The 16,772-nt window shown below is 40.9% G+C and overlaps 1 protein-coding gene across 1 annotated transcript in view; it reads right to left on the bottom strand.

Annotated features, from left to right (window-relative positions):
• Positions 1 to 13,449, bottom strand: part of LOC124008516 (parathyroid hormone 2 receptor-like) — a 48,954-nt gene extending 35,505 nt beyond the window's left edge. Inside the window, exons 1-5 of the mRNA XM_046319844.1 lie at positions 12,853 to 13,449; positions 11,305 to 11,404; positions 1,525 to 1,635; positions 368 to 489; positions 50 to 147 (exon numbers count right to left, since the gene is read on the bottom strand). Of these exons, the coding sequence (XP_046175800.1) occupies positions 50 to 147; positions 368 to 489; positions 1,525 to 1,635; positions 11,305 to 11,404; positions 12,853 to 12,960 (539 nt within the window). The 5' untranslated portion in view covers positions 12,961 to 13,449. The remainder of the gene's footprint in view (positions 1 to 49; positions 148 to 367; positions 490 to 1,524; positions 1,636 to 11,304; positions 11,405 to 12,852) is intronic.
• Between the last annotated feature and the right edge of the window lie 3,323 nt (positions 13,450 to 16,772).

Genomic DNA, 16,772 nt, shown 5'->3' with positions numbered 1-16,772 from the left:
GCACACTTCTGGAAAAAGGACCAATCGTTGGAGCACAAGGCTGTCTTACCTGAAGTAGCCTATGATGACAATGGCCCCAAGAAGCGAGATGAAGGACAGTGCATATCCAATGGTGTACATGACGTACAGCCGTTCAAAGAAGTCCTGCTAGAGAGAAATGGATATGTTATAGGCCTGCTACACTGTTTACGCCGGGAAAAAGTTAGGTTTTTAGCTTCTATGCTAGCTGCCTGTGCTCCCGAAGCCCCAGTGTAGCCCCGCTGTTAGCATGAGTCAGAGCAACTCAAGCATTGTCATGAGTCAAGTCTGCAACCACAACCATGTTAATTGGAGTCTTAGGTGTGACTGAAGTGGTGATTGGGATTACCTTTTCCTCCTCTTGACCAGGTAAAAGGAATTTTAAGCAGTCGGAATAATTGGACCATGTTCGGTTCAACCCCTCCACAGAAACCCAGGAACCGTTGACATCACACTTCCTGTATGCATGACCTGGACATACACACAGACACAGACACCACACACACACACACACACACACACGGTCTGGTTATTAACATTGCAGCATACAGTTAACTGCCAAAACAAAGGAAACCCCAACATAAAGTGTCTTAATAGGGTGTTGGGCCGCCACGAGCCAGAACAGCTTCAATGCACCTTGGAGTGGATTCTGCAAGTGACTGGAACTCTATATGAGGGATGGGACACCATTCTTCAATGAGAAATTCTACAATTGTGTTTTGTTGATGGTGGTAGAAAGCGTGGTCTCTGGCACCGCTCCAGAATCTCCCATAAGTGTTCAATTGGGTTGAAGTCTGGTGACTGAGACGGCCACGGGATATGGTTTACATCGTTTTCATGCTCATCAAACCATTCAATAGGTCAAATCCATTACATGTACATTGCTTGTCTCCATATAATGACCACATAATGCAACACACAGGATTTTAACACAATGGTACTGCAGTTAAAACGGTATTCAGTATATTCAATTGTTACCATGGGCCAGATTTACTAAGGGTTTGCACCAGCTCAGAAGTAAAACATTGAAGCTAGAATCCTCATTTCAAACAACAACAAAGTGGGTCACCCCGCCTCTGTTCCCCCCGGGGATACGGTTGAGCTTGAACAACCCAGCAGCGTTGCAGTTCTTGACACAAACTGGTGCGCCTGGCAACTACTACCATACCCCGTTCAAAGTCAATTACATTTTTTTTGTCTTGCCCATTTCACCCTCTCAATGGCACACATACACAATCCAGGTCTCAATTGTCCCAAGGCTTAAATCTTTATTTAACATGTCTCCTCCCTCTTCATCTACACTGATTGAAGTGGATTTAACAAGTTACATAAAGAAGGGATCAAAGCTTTCACTTGGATTCACCTGGTAGTGTCATGGAAAGAGCGGGTGTTCTTAAAATGTCCTGTATACTCAGTGTACACACCCCCCCCCCCCCAAACTTTGCAGCCAGTGCAAACACTTCATAAATATGGCCCCATGAGTATAGCCTATCTGTACCCCAATACCTTGATGGTTGAAGTCGTAGATGTAGCTGGGGCAGGGGACCTTGGTTAGCGCTCCGGGGGATCCCTGAGGCCAACAGATTAGACCATCCCAGCCAGGGGCACAAAGGTCATCTGGATACATAGTGGGAAAGGGGAGTTAAGTAATATAAGTGGTGGGCACCAATACTGAATTAAATATGATATAGATTTCACTTGATACCGATATGAGCAATTCATATTGTGATATTGGTTTATTTGTGTTTGATATTGATATCTGGAAGCCATATTGTGATATTGGTTTATTTGTGTTTGATATTGATATCTGGAAGGCATATTATGATATTGGGTTTATCCTTCCTGTTATTTGACCCTCTTATGTAAAAACCAATACTGTACATGTTCCTGCATGAACAAACCCCTCTCACAGACCTTCTCACTGGCTCTCAACTTAGTTACTTAATTGCCTGTGATAAATGTACTTATTTAAACTGTAGGTTTAGGCTCCCAGAACATTCATATATGGTCCAATGAGTAATCAGCAAGCACTTGTCTGGACTTGGAAGTGAACAGAAAAAAAACAAGATTTTTATAAAAACCTAAAATCTTCACAATTACAAACATCAATATATGTGATGTAGATATTTTAGGCTTTTACTTTCATAAGTGACATTATTTGGACATTGTGTTAGAGGGTATCGTCATCAAAGGAACGGAGGCTCCCAGGCCAAATATCATGGCCACTGCCTTAGGATAAATCTGAACTTAAAAGAAATCATTGCTATTGAACTCAAGGCATTATCATTGAAAGGTTTCATTGACTTGTTGCTTTTGTGCCTGTCAATGGTAAGTGCTGGTGATCATGCAGTAACTGGACATTGATCCACTCAATTTAAGAAAGGGCAAATATCCAGCAGTGTGCACTCAGTCCACATCATCAGTGAAACAAGCTGAAGAAGGATCAATTTACTACATGTCGGCTCCATGGACAAAAACTCTTTCTCCCACTATGTATATTTAAACCTCCGCTCCCTTGATTAAACACATTTCTAATATTAATCTATATTCCATGATGAGAGTGTGAGATGGAAAGACAAAGCTTATGAGTCACTCATTAGCGACAAGTGCAAAAACATTGCTCATAGTCATTACAGCTATATATACACACACACCATCTGTCCACCAGATGAGTAGGCTAGTGGGAGAGCACTAGGAGTAATAGGTTGTCGTCTTTTGTCAGCTAGCCCTCCTGATGGTTCAGGGAAACAAGTGACTAGGATGGGGTGCGTCACAAATGGCACCCTATTCCCTTTATAGTGCACTACCTTTAGTGCCATTTGGGATGCAAGCTGAGACTAAGTAATAAAGACCTAAGACTGAGAAAAAATAAGAAGTAAATAGATTTAAATAAATTAATATATCTTATGATTGCAATTAGGGTTGCACATTTTCAGGAATGTTCAGAGGTGGAAACTTTCAGTGGGAATTAACAGGAATATATGGGAATTAATATCAATATCATTTAAATGTAGATGTTTTTTTGCATTGGATATATTTACCATATATGGAGACAGAAACATAAACCCTTTACCTTATCATAAGTAGACAATTGCAAACGATTAAATCCTTCAAATAGAAATAAAAACAATTTAGTTATGAATTGAACTTTAATTAAATGAGTTGCCTCTTCACATGGGATGATTTCACTGACCAACAAAAGAAAGGGAATATTTAATGATCCCCAATGAGCCATCGCATCTCCCAAAAACGTTTACAACATACATCTGTAAAATGATAGTCTAGAAACTAAAGCTTTGGTTGCCTTCCTCTCATGCTTCCATGTCTTCTCCCCGGACCTCAATGTCCACCTCATCTTCATGGTCACTTTCCAACCTTGTTGAGGATAGCTCGTCGTCAGGCTCAAAAAGCCTCAAATTTGCCAGGATGACCACCAATTTCTCAACCCTTGTATTGGTCAGCTTCTTGCATGCTTTGGTGGGTGCGTTCCCAAACAAGGACCAGTTGCGCTCTGAGGCGGTTGATGTTGGTGGGATTTGGAGGATGATGGAGGCAACAGGTGACAGAGCCTCAGATCCACAAAGTCTCTTCTATCAGGTGGCTGATGAGATATGTTGGCACGACTGCCATATTGCATCTTCATCCCAAAGCCCTTGTTTGGAAGTGTACTTCGCCAGACTGCCAAGAACCTCACCCCTCATCCAGGATAAGGTGGCAAGACACAGTAGTGATGACACCGTACGCCTTGTTGATCTCTGGACCAGACAGGATGCTCTTGCCAGCATACTTGGGGTCCAACATGTATGCTGTGGCGTGTATGGGCTTCAGGCAGAAGTCTTCATGCTTTGTGATGCATTTCAGAACTGCAGTTTCCTCTTTTTGGAGCAACAGTGAAGTGGGTAGGGCAGTACGAATTTCTTCTTACATCTACAAGCAGAGTCTGAACATCAGACAGGATCGCTTTGTCTCCCTCAATCCGTGCAATGGCTACTGCTGTAGGTTTCAGGAGTTTCAGGCTGCTTACCACTCTCTCCAAAAATAGATCATCCTGGAGGATCCTCTTGATGGGGCTGTCCATATCGGCAGACTGTGATATGGCCATTTCTTGGAGAGACTCCTTCCTCTCCAGGAGACTGTCAAACATGATGACAACACCACCCCAATGGGTGTTGCTGGGCAGCTTCAATGTGGTGCTCTTATTCTTCTCACTTTGCTTGGTGAGGTAGATTGCTGCTATAACTTGATGACCCTTCACATACCTAACCATTTCCTTGGCTCTCTTGTAGAGTGTATACATCGTTTTCAGGGCCATGATGTCATTGAGGAGCAGATTCAATGCATGAGCAGCACAGCCAATTGGTGTGATGTGAGGTTAAGACTCCACTTTAGACCAAGCAGCCTTCATGGTCACAGCATTGTCTGTCACCAGTGCAAATACCTTCTGTGGTCCAAGGTCATCATCAGCCTTTATCTGACTATGTTCCTCTATTATTGGGTAAAAATAAAACTTCAGATTCCAGGAGGACCATGAACTGTTGCTATTGATAAGGTCTAATTCATAATTTTCAACTCGAATAGAAGTAGAGGAACTTTTGTCAGAGGATGCTTGTTGTGAGCGCGGAGGGAACTTTATGCACTTGCCCAGATGATTCTACATCTTTGTTGTATCTTCACATATGATTTGGCACAGTATTTGCAAATGTACACAGCTTTTCCTTCTACATTAGCTGCAGTGAAATGTCTCCACACATCAGATAGTGCCCGTGGCATTTTCCTGTAAAGATTAGAAAAAAAGAGTAAAAACACAAAACAAATACAATTCCATGTACAGATAAATAGTTAAGCAGTTAGATTAAACAACTCCTTTTAAGACAAATGTTTTAAAATGAAACATGTATGGAAACAGGTGAATTAACACTCCTCAGTTAACAGGCTCAAGCAAGCTAAACCCCACATGGTAGCAAAAACTAACTAGCAGAAATTGTATACAAGTTTAAAAAATATTTAAACACACCTTGTTGTAGGCTACAATTGAATAGTTAACAAAAAAATAATGTAATATCAAATATATTCACCTCACCCAGTATTGTAATCAAAACTTACCAGACAGTGTAGTAGTGTGGCTCAGACAGTGTAGTAGTGTGGCCTCAATAGCATCTCATACTTGTGCAAGATCTTGAGAATCAGCTGTACATGTGATGGAAGAATGAACTGTGCATGCAAAGGGTTGTAATTCCATTGAATTGGGGATAGTTTAACCAACATATGCCACACAACCTAGAATTGCCTTATGTGCTTCCCACAAAAAAAGGTTCACTGTTATAAGCTAACTTTTTTGATGAATTTAAGCAAAATTCCCCAAATTCCCGGGCCTAACTTCCCATGGAAAATTTCCAGAAACCCCCTGGAAATTTACCGGAAAGTTTCCAACCCTAGTTGCAATCCAGGTCTAAATAGTAGATATTTGTATATTTCAGTGTCTCAGCTGCAGTAGCCTTCCTATTATGCGTATGATGTCATACTTCATTATCTCAGAGCCAAATTGGATCTGATTATAGATGGGTTGAGTTACATTATCATTTGAGACATCAAAGCACATTGTATTGGGGCGGCAGGGTAGCCTAGTGGTTAGAGCGTTGGACTAGTAACCGAAAGGTTGCAAGTTCTAATCCCCGAGCTGACAAGGTACAAATCTGTCGTTCTGCCCCTGAACAGGCAGTTAACCCACTGTTCCCAGGCCGTCATTGAAAATAAGAATGTGTTCTTAACTGACTTGCCTGGTTAAATAAAGGTTAAAAAAAAATACTTTAAAAAATAAAAATAATTAAATTAAACTGACAGACAGGAAATGTGCCATATTGGGGTTTGGGACCACTTGCCAGGTGGGTGAAATACCTTAAAGGTGGAACTGACTTTTTTTTAAAACTACTTTGAAGACTTGAAACCGACAATGATAATATCAGTCAAAAATATCAAATTCCCAGTTTATACTTCAAAACCAATTTCATGAAGTTTTAAAAATAGGTTATATTTGACTCAAAATTCCGTGAAGTAGAAAGTAAAGCATTGTTGGCAGAATAAATGGACGCAGTTCAATGCATGATTAATATAATAGCAAATAGCAATATTTTTGGAATTACAAATAAATGTACCTGGTTGTAAAGCACAGATGGCCTGGTACATTGTTTGTTGCCTCCACACATTTGGGATGTTTCAGTTTCAATGACCCAATATTTTGATCAAAAACAGATGACTAAGGCTGGGAATGTCAATACAAATCAAACTAGCAAGGACAGTGATCACAAGTCAGTCAAAACGTGGCCAATCGGCTAGCACGTGTGTCAAACAAGCCCTTCAGACCGAATAGGACACACAAGCGAGTATAAATGAGTCAACAGTAGAGACATCTGCTTTATTAAATTTTGGCATGATGCTCAAAATCGGTGAATTCAACTTCAATATCTGATTTTCCTCTTGAAAATGTCCATAGGCCTACTGTATTAAACCAAGTTTCTAATTAATGGACTAAATAAATTATAAACAAAAAAACATGTTTTTACTCATAAAATGTGTCGGGAAAATTGCCACTGTATATTTGTCCTGGTAAATGAGGAAATACTTTATTTCAAGTGTACAGAATGATTCACGAATACTGTAGATACATCCGTCCTTAGGCTGCTCAATTAGCAGGCTTGAAGTGAACTCCGACCTTTGATAACACCGAGGGAGAAGTAATAGGATGGCTAATGATGGATGCAACTGAGATCAGGTGCGTGAGTGATCTTAGCCCGTATTGACGGTTGAATGAGAGATCACTGGGCAGTAATGATTAGAATTGGGCCATTGCCTTTAAAGGAACAATCTCAGAATCAAAACAACAAAGCTATATAATTGCTTTATATCCTACATTTAAAGTCTCAAATGGAATGAACCAATCCCAGATTGCCCCATTTAAAATTGAAAAGGGAACACAGTCTTATAGGGGAACAGAATGATCTGTTATCATTTAGATCTGGGTTAAATTATCTGGAAAAACCAAATACAACAGACAAATACACCACTGATTGAGGGGAAGTGGGGTTATATAATGTTTGTCATTTTTTATTTATTTTACTCCTATGAAAGGCAGAATATAATTTAGTCAATAAGTGGTTTCATTGATGTGATTTCGGTAACATTTTAAGGGTCCATAATAAACCATTTATTCAGCATTTATAAAAATTATGTGTCCACCATTTATTAATCATTTACTCACATTTAATAAACTGTAATGGGAATTTTTATGTTTGTGCTTTTCGTATAACAAATGTCTGTCTTTTATTCATGTGCTGTTCTAAGAACCAATTTCTGTGTTCATGCAAGTGGCTGACTGTACAAATCCTCACTATCAGTAGCTGCAATTTGGCAGTACGCCCAGACCGTGTTTTGAGAACAAACTAAAGATCTCGGTTTCAAGGTCTCAGCTAAGAGAGAAAGAAGCCTTGTGGGGTATTGGTCTGTCACACGTTTGGAACCGGTATTGGTCGGTCACATGAATGAAACAAAACGGTAATGATTAAGTAATTATGCTAAATCATGCAAATATAACTTGTCTGCGTATAGCCGTATATAAGACAACTGCTGGGTCTGCCCAGGGAGAGCTGCTGATTGATATGTGTACTATGGTGCATTGAATTGGTTGGAACCTCTCCAGCGTGCTGACAATAAAACATTGATTCATTTAAGATTGACTTTGAGGTGTCCCTGTGTAAGAATTTCCACGACAAAACCATTTACTAATGATTAGTAAAGTCCTTTTGCAGTCCCTAATCTAAAGTGAGCACTATTTATAGTTTATAAATGTTGAGAGACCAGTGTAATTTCTACAAATAGATGCAGGCCATCTATTTGGTAAACATTCCAGCAGTACCTGGTAAAAGAATAAGCACGCAACACAGGATGTTTAAGGAAATATACTACATATACACAAAAGTATGTGGACACCCCTTCAAATTAGTGGATTCGGTTATTTCAGCAGCACCCATTGCTGACAGGTGTATAAAACCGAGCACACAGCCATGCAATCTCCATAGACAAACATTTGCAGTAGAATGGCCTTACTATAGGATGCCACCTTTCCAACAAGTCAATTCGTCAAATTTGTGCCCTGCTAGAGCTGCCTGGGTCAACTGTAAGTGCTGATATTGTAAAGTGGAAACGTCTAAGAGCAACAACGGCTCAGCAGCAAAGTGGTAGGCCACACAAGCTCACAGAACGGGACCGTCAAGTGCTGAAGCGCGTAAAGATCATCTGTCCACGATTGTAGCACTCACTACCAAGATCCAAACTGCCTCTGGAAGCAATGTCAGTACAAGAACTGTTCGTGTGTAACGGATGTGAAACGGCTAGCTTAGTTAGCGGTGCGCGCTAAATAGCATTTCAATCGGTGACGTCACTTGCTCTGAGACCTTGAAGTAGTAGTTCCCCTTGCACTGCAAGGGCCGCGGCTTTTGTGGAGCGATGGGTAACGATGCTTCGTGGGTGACTGTTGTTGATGTGTGCAGAGGGTCCCTGGTTCGCCCCCGGGTATGGGCGAGGGGACGGTCTAAAGTTATACTGTTACACGTGCAGCCGCAAGTAAGCCTAAGATCCCCATGCGCAATGCCAAGTGTCAGCTGGAGTGGTGTAAATCTCACCGCCATTGGACTCTGAAGCAGTTGAAACGCGTTCTCTGGAGTGAAGAATCACTCTTCAACATCTGGCAGACGAAGCTGGCGGCTACCAGGAGAACGATACCTACCATAGTGACAACTGTAAAGTTTGGTGAAGGAGGAATAATGGTCTGGGGCTGTTTTTCATGGTTCGGCCTAGGCCCTTTAGTTCCAGTGAAGAGAAATCTTAACGTCACAACATACAATGACATTCTAGACGATTCTGTATTTCCAACTTTGTGGCGAACAGTTTGGAGAAGGCCTTTTCCTGTTCCGGCATGACAAGTGAGCTCCATACGGAAATGGTTTGTCGAGATTGGTGTGGAAGAACTTGACTGGCCTGCACAGAGCCCTGACCTCAACCCCATTGAACACCTTTGGGATGAATTGGAACTCCGACTGCAAGCCAGGCCTTAATCGCCCAACATCACTAATGCTCTTGTGGCTGAATGGAAGCAAGTCCACACACTTTTAGTCATGTTGTGTGTGTGTGTGTGTGTGTGTGTGTGTGTGTGTGTGTGTGTGTGTGTGTGTGTGTGTGTGTGTGTGTGTGTGTGTGTGTGTGTGTGTGTGTGTGTGTGTGTGTGTGTGTGTGTGTGTGTGTGTGTGTGTGTGTATGTATGTATATATATATATACACACACACACACACACGTGTTTTATAATGGACCCTTAAAATAAAGTGTTACAGTCATTTCTGCATATCTCAGAGTATATAGCAAACAGTATTTTCATAATGCCTCCCAGTGAAACCATAAGACTTCCGTCATGACTAAAATTGGATGGGTATCAGAAGCTGGTCTGTTTTTCTAAGTAGCCAGGATTTACTTACTATAGACTGTCACCAAACAATAAACACACTAATTATCCATTATGCTCCAATATCTGTTTACGTTCTGACATTTCTAATCTCCCACCTGGTTTTAACGACTGGTAGATTCTGGATCAAACACACAAAGCTCTTTGTTTTTATCCAGCTCTCACACCGCTACAGAACGTGGGCGGACACACGGAGGATAATAGCATGGAGTGCAGCATCCAGAAAGTGAAACAACCGCAGGGTTGGGGCTGGCAAATTGGCACAGATTCAAATTAATGGAATAAATCCTCCTTTCAGCACCCACAGATTCCGTGGCTAGGGAGAGACACAGCATAATATCTGTGATCTTAAGTCATCTTTGTCTAATCAAACTGCAGTGGTAGTCCATGTAAATAAAGGCTTTTCAAGAAGTGCCTCCCTCCGCTCTTCAAGAGTGCCTATATGAGAATACTAAAATGGATTTTTCGAAATGTTTTTAGTGGTTGCCATAATCCCAGTTATTTTTCCCAAAGACCACTTCTGCCAATTGTAGTTTTCATCCATGCTGTATTGAACGTTGTCTCAAGTTACCGCAATTAAAAATATATTATAATAATTATAATAATTCGGGGGGGGGGGTACACATTTTTTTGCATGAAGCATTACTCAATCCAGTAAATCGCATGTTGAGCATTGATTGGCCATGCTGCTGCTCCAGTTTCAACTGGCCTGGGCCCTAGGACCATGTCCCAGGACTACCTGACATGAGGACTCCTTGCTGTCCCCAGTCCACCTGGCCATGCTCCTGCTCCAGTTTCAACTGTTCTGCCTTATTATTATTTGACCATGCTGGTCATTTATGAACATTTGAACATCTTGGTCATGTTCTGTTATAATCTCCACCCGGCACAGCCAGAAGAGGACTGGCCACCCCACATATGCTCTCTCTAATTCTCTCTTTCTTTCTCTCTCTCGGAGGACCTGAGCCCTAGGACCGTGCCCCAGGACTACCTGACATGATGGCTCCTTGCTGTCCCCAGTCCACCTGACTGTGCTGCTGCTCCAGTTTCAACTGTTCTGCCTTATTATTATTTGACCATGCTGGTCATTTATGAACATTTGAACATCTTGGTCATGTTCTGTTATAATCTCTACCCGGCACAGCCAGAAGAGGACTGGCCACCCCACATAGCCCGGTTCCTCTCTAGGTTTCTTCCTAGGTTTTGGCCTTTCTAGGGAGTTTTTCCTAGCCACCGTGCTTTTACACCTGCATTGTTTGCTGTTTGGGGTTTTAGGCTGGGTTTCTGTACAGCACTTTGAGATATCAGCTGATGTACGAAGGGCTATATAAATAAATTTGATTTGATTTGATTTTGACTGACAATGTGAGAAATACAAGGAGTTCAGCGTTGTCAGTGTACATGCAACAGCACCACATCCAGTCTCTTTCACCAACTCCAACCTCTGACTGAGTGAAGCCTGGGAGAACGTGGAGCAGGCTAATGTTTGCCCGTCTCTCAAAACCCAAACCCCTTTTCCAATACGCGGGAGACGAAAACACGTAAAGTTATGGGATTTGGTCTGTCCAGGCGGGATTGAAGTATGGCGGGCTGCTACGGTTACCATAAAGGTCTGTCTGGATCCACCCGGAAACACGCTGGCCAATGGGGCTCTGCTAAAGCGAGGTAGACCAATCATCTGCTTAGTGGGTACCAATTACACAAACAAACAAAAGGTTGTAAATTACCTATGCTGCCCAAAGAGTAAAATGATGTACGTAAGTCAGTGTTTGCCCACCTGCAGGGTTGTGTGTGGAGATGTTCTGATGACACGCGACTTTGACATCATACAGCAGGTACATCTGCTCCTGTGCTGTGAGGCCGACCTCTGGATGAACCTGCGGAGTACATTGATTCAAAAAAGTTGCCCCATAGATACTGATCTTTGGTCAGTTTAGCATTTCCCCCCCGCTAATAGTTAAGGGTAGGATTGGGGAGGGCAAGCTGATCCTAGATCTGCACCTAGGGGAATCTTCACCCCGGAGGTCATTTTGAGCTCAAACATAACGAGGAGAAATGGTAAAGTGGCATTGATATAAACTTTGATAAAAATCTAAAAGGTCATATTGACAATGACATATACTGCAGCATAACACACTTCATAAATAAAACAGATGTCATATACATTTGGCACACAGTAAGCAATCGGCACTGTGCTCATACTTCCGACTCATTTAAATGCATTCAAGGAGAAAGTGGATGTTGAGTACTAGTCAACAATGAATATGCAAACATTGACTGGTGAGTACAGAAGTGGGCATGTCTGAACATATGCATGACAGAATACATTTTCACATGAAATAGCACCAATATAAAGAAGCATAATGTGGGGGGGGGGGTACATCTTAGTTTTACCATTATTTATAGAAGTATTTTAAAAGATAGACTCGGAGGAAAGGGTATAGGAGTAAAGGAATAGGGGATTGTAGATGCAAGACAAAAACTAAGAACTATGTCAACTAGACTTGCAATAGCCTGCCTAAACATAGGCTAATAAATGTTTTACTAGTTGAACGGTACATTTCTAACATCCCTTCTCATTTAACCCTCACCCCATACCTACACCCTAATATACACGGAGTGTACAAAACCTTTGGAACATTTACTGTAACTCAGCAGACGCTCTTATCCGGAGCAATTAGGGTTAACACCTTCCTAATATTGATTTGCACCCCCAGAACAGTCTCAAATCGTCGGGGCATGGACTCTACTAGAGTGTCACAAGCGTTGCACAGGGATGCTGGCCCATGTTGACTCCAACATGGCTGAATGTCCTTTCGGTGTTGGACCATTTTTGATACACACGGGAAACTGTTTAGCGTGAAAAATCCGACAGCGTTGCAGTTCTTGACACACACAAACGGGCAACTACTACCATAATATACCCCATTCAAAGGAACTTAAAAATGTTGTCTTGCCCATTCATCCTCTGAATGGCACACATACACAGTCCATGTCTCATTTGTTTAATGGCCCGTTAATTAACCTGTCTCCTCCCCTTCATCTTCACTGATTGACATCAATAAGATATCATAGCTTTCACCTGGATTCACCTGGTCAGTCTGTCGTGGAAAGAGCAGTTGTTCCTAGTGTTTTGTACACTCAGTGTCTGTAATCTAGCATCATGTTGCTTGTAGTCTATGTAAAATGGTCATGCAAATTCCATATGTGTGTGGTTTATTATATACACAGTTTAGGCTCCTGTAACAAAACAGGGGGAAACCCCAGGTTAATTATTCCACAAAAAATACAAACAATATTACTCTAAATCGTCTAGTCTACTTACCTGTGCGTAAACATGTAGGTAAATTACATTCCAGCATAAAATAAACTTCGCAAAGTTACGCAGAAGTATTGTATTCATTCTGCAGATCATTGGTGGACAGCGTTGCATATAGAGGATTCGATCAACTCCAAAATCAGCTGTGTTTCTGAAGCACGCAGTAGTTCAGGTGTTGTGTCAAACTCGACTGGACCTGGTTCTCCTTCCTGTAGTCTACTCTGTGCGTATTTCCATCCGACGCTCTTGAAGTCTGTTGAAAGAGGATGTCAGGAGAAAAGGGCGCAGGAATAGTGTAGGCTTGGTCAGAGTTTTGGTGTCATCTGTCTGAAATAAGGATGTAGCATAAACTTGTTCAAAACGTTTATTGATCATTTGTGGACCTTGAAATAGATAGGCTATATGACTGGCCTTTCAGGCTACTTGTGTCCTGTAGTTCCTCTCTGAAACACAATTTTAGTAGGCTAAGTTTGCTTTACAGAGACAATTTGGGCATGTTGTCTCTTCTGTGGGCCATGAGCGTTAAAAATGCCATATTGTTATTTTTTTAAACACGAATACTCATTATGTTCAAAAAGTCGCAAGAAAATTCCAACCAGAATTATCCATAGGCTAGAAAAAAATCGAGTTTGCGCCTGATAACCAAAATAACTATTACTCTCTACTGTAGCCTAGCTAACCTACCTATAACTGCATTTCCCGTCTGCACGTGAGTAATGTCGCTATCTATCCGTAGTCATGAAATCTTACGGTGTGGGAAGGGGATGTCCGCAGCGGTCTGCAGTGTGTGTGTGTATGTTCGCCCATAAGCGTCCAAAAAACGCATTTTCTAATTAAAAATGAATGTATTTTGAGAAATTTTGAGTGTCTTAACGAAATTACACAAAAAAGTAATGCATTTAGAGAATAATATTGTTTGCAATATTGTTCATGTTTAATTTTGGTCAGACAGAGTTTGCCAGATTTTCTGTGTGAACAGATTACAGCGTTCAGAAATCTTAAAGCTACAGTCTGTGATTGGCATTACATCAATTGTTTTAATTTGAAGTGAATGATAAAGCCATTGTTTCTTGACGAATATAACTCATGATCTTAGATCAACTGTTTTACCCCATCAGAACCCAAATCATAAGGTAACTAGATAACCAATAACCTGACTAGATCATAAAGGAACAATTTTCCAGACAGAGGGTTGAGTTTACGGTTTATTAACCCAACTTCACACAGGCTACTGTTTGGCCGTAGCCCACGCCAAATAAATGAAGAATACCCTATAAAATAACCGTGACCTTCTCTTGTGAAGACCAGACGTAAGAAAGAGAACAATGGCTAAACCTGATCTTAACTTCCAATGCTCCATCCCCCTGCCCAACCCGCCTCCGCCAACCATCAGGATGCCTGGCATCAGAACATTCCAGACATTCCCGTGATTGGCAGATAGCAGGTTGATTGGCATGTTGGACCCTGCGAACACTGGGTGCTGGTATGTACAACACAACCAACTAACCTAACACACAACTCACAGCTGTCTGTGCGGGTCACTACAATAACATGAATTAAACACTGTATAGCTTCAAAACATGGTTTAAACTATCATTTTGATCTCATGGATGGTCAGTCCTTGCATTCCTGTCTCTGTCGTGGTCACTTAACCATGTTAAATTACCCATGAGCACCCTAGACCTTAACCGGCACCCAAGACCCGCTACAATTTTAAATTGCGATCATTTTAAATTTTACAATTTAATGATCGCTCCAACACATCCACGGATGACACAATGGTCATTGCACTAAACACTGACCCATCCCAGCTGGACAAGAGAAATACCTATGTAAGAATGCTGTTCATTGACTTGAGCTCAGTCTTAAACCCCATAGTGCCCTCCGAGCTCATCACTAAGCTCAGGGTCCTGGGTCTGAACCCCTCCCTGTGCAACTAGGTCCCGGACTTCCTAATGGGCCAATTTATTCGAGGTACTCCTCACTCTTTTGTTTGGGTTTCAACCCTGTGTTTTGTATACGTGTTTGTTTGGTCTTCGTCCCTGTTCCTTTACATGGCACACTGTAATTATGGTCAATAGAAAAAACTATTCCTGCGCCTGTCTCCCGATCCCTTTATACCAACGTGACACACACCTGTTAATTGAAATGCATTCCAGGTGACTACCTCATGAAGCTGGTTGAGAGAATGCCAAGAGTGTGCAAAGCTGTCATCAAGGCAAAGCTTGGCTACTTTGAAGAATCTAAAATCTATTTTGATTTGTCTAACACTTTTTTGGTTACTACATGATTCCATATGTGTTATTTCATAGTGTTGATGTTTTTATTATTCTACAATGTAGAAAACAGTAAAAATAAAGAAAAACCCTTGGATTAGTAGGTGTGTCCAAACTTTTGACTGGTACTGTATGTAAATGTATATTCCAGTTTCTGACATTGTTTCTGATATTTCTTAATTTCTATTTATTTTTCTGGAATACGTGTGTATTGTTTCTTAATGACATTTTCATTGCTAGGTTGGAGCTAGAAACACAAGCATTTCGCTGCACCTGCAATATCTACAAATCTGTGTATTCGACCAATAATATTTGATTTGAGTATCAACATGTGCCGTTTAGAAGAGCATATAATATTTGTTGTGAAAAGAAAGCTAATTTTCTATATTTGGGGGAAATGAAGGCATAGATACATTTTTCAACCATTTTCTATCTTAAAAATGTCTGGTTACAAAAATGGAAAAGGAGTATTAGAAATAGTCTACTAGAAGTCTTAACATGTATTAGAAATACATAAAAACACAATCTTGAAGGCCCCTGCATACTAATATCATAGTTTCTGCAAAACAAAGTATAAATTATTTGCCTTCTGTAGGTTTCAGAAATATTGTCTAGTGTCTTCTGTTACCTTCATTCTGTTACCGGGTGTTGAGTCAACTTCACTTACTGTAGTTCAATAAGCAAAATAGATTTCTTCCAAACTCAAGGTGTTACATCGTAGCTGACACCACTTTTTCTGCAGACATCTTTGAATCTTTATTCAGAGTAGATATTTAAGAGTTTTTGGAAAATGTGACCAGGTAGAAAACAGGGAGATTTTACTGTCATTCTGTTGCCAAGCTTTGCATGTGCACTGTTTCTCAAGTAAACGTGTTAAGTAAAATTGTTAAAGTAGACTTCTGCATACTGTCTACAGTGCCTTCAGAAAGTATTCAAACTCCTTGACTTTTTCCATTTTGTTGTGCTATAGCCTGAATTTAAAATGGACACAATTTTGATTTTGCGGCACTGGCCTACACACAATACCCCATAATGTCTAATTGGAAATATGCTTTTACAAATTAATTAAAAAAGAAAAGCTGAAATGTCTTAAGTATTTAACCCCTTTTATATGACACGCCTAAATAAGTTCAGGAGTAAAAATGTGCTTAACAAGTCACATAATAAATTGCATGGACTCACTCTGTGTGCAATAATAGTGTTAAACATGATTTTTGAATGACTAGCTCATCTCTGTACACATACAATTTTCTCTAAGGTCCCTCAGCCGAGCAGTGACTTTCAAACACAGATTTAACGACAAAGACCAGGGAAGTTTTCCAATTCCTCACAAAGAAGGGCACCTATTGGTAGATGGGTAAACATTTAAAAAAGCATACATTGCATATCCCTTTGGGCATGGTGAAGTTATTCATTACACTTTTGATGACGTATCAATACACCCAGTCATGACAAAGATACAGGCGTCTTTCCTAACTCAGTTCCCGGAGAGGAAGGAAACCGCTCAGGGATTTCACCATGAGGCCAATGGTGACTTTAAAACAGTTACAGAGTTTAAAGGCTGTGGTGGGAGAAAATGGATGATGGAATCAACAACATTGTAGTTGCTCCTCAATACTAACCCAAATGACAGGAGTGAAAAGAAGGAAG

Source organism: Oncorhynchus gorbuscha, linkage group LG21, assembly GCF_021184085.1.
Source record: "Oncorhynchus gorbuscha isolate QuinsamMale2020 ecotype Even-year linkage group LG21, OgorEven_v1.0, whole genome shotgun sequence".
Taxonomy (NCBI): domain Eukaryota; kingdom Metazoa; phylum Chordata; class Actinopteri; order Salmoniformes; family Salmonidae; genus Oncorhynchus; species Oncorhynchus gorbuscha.
This window is presented reverse-complemented; position numbering and strand designations above follow the sequence as displayed.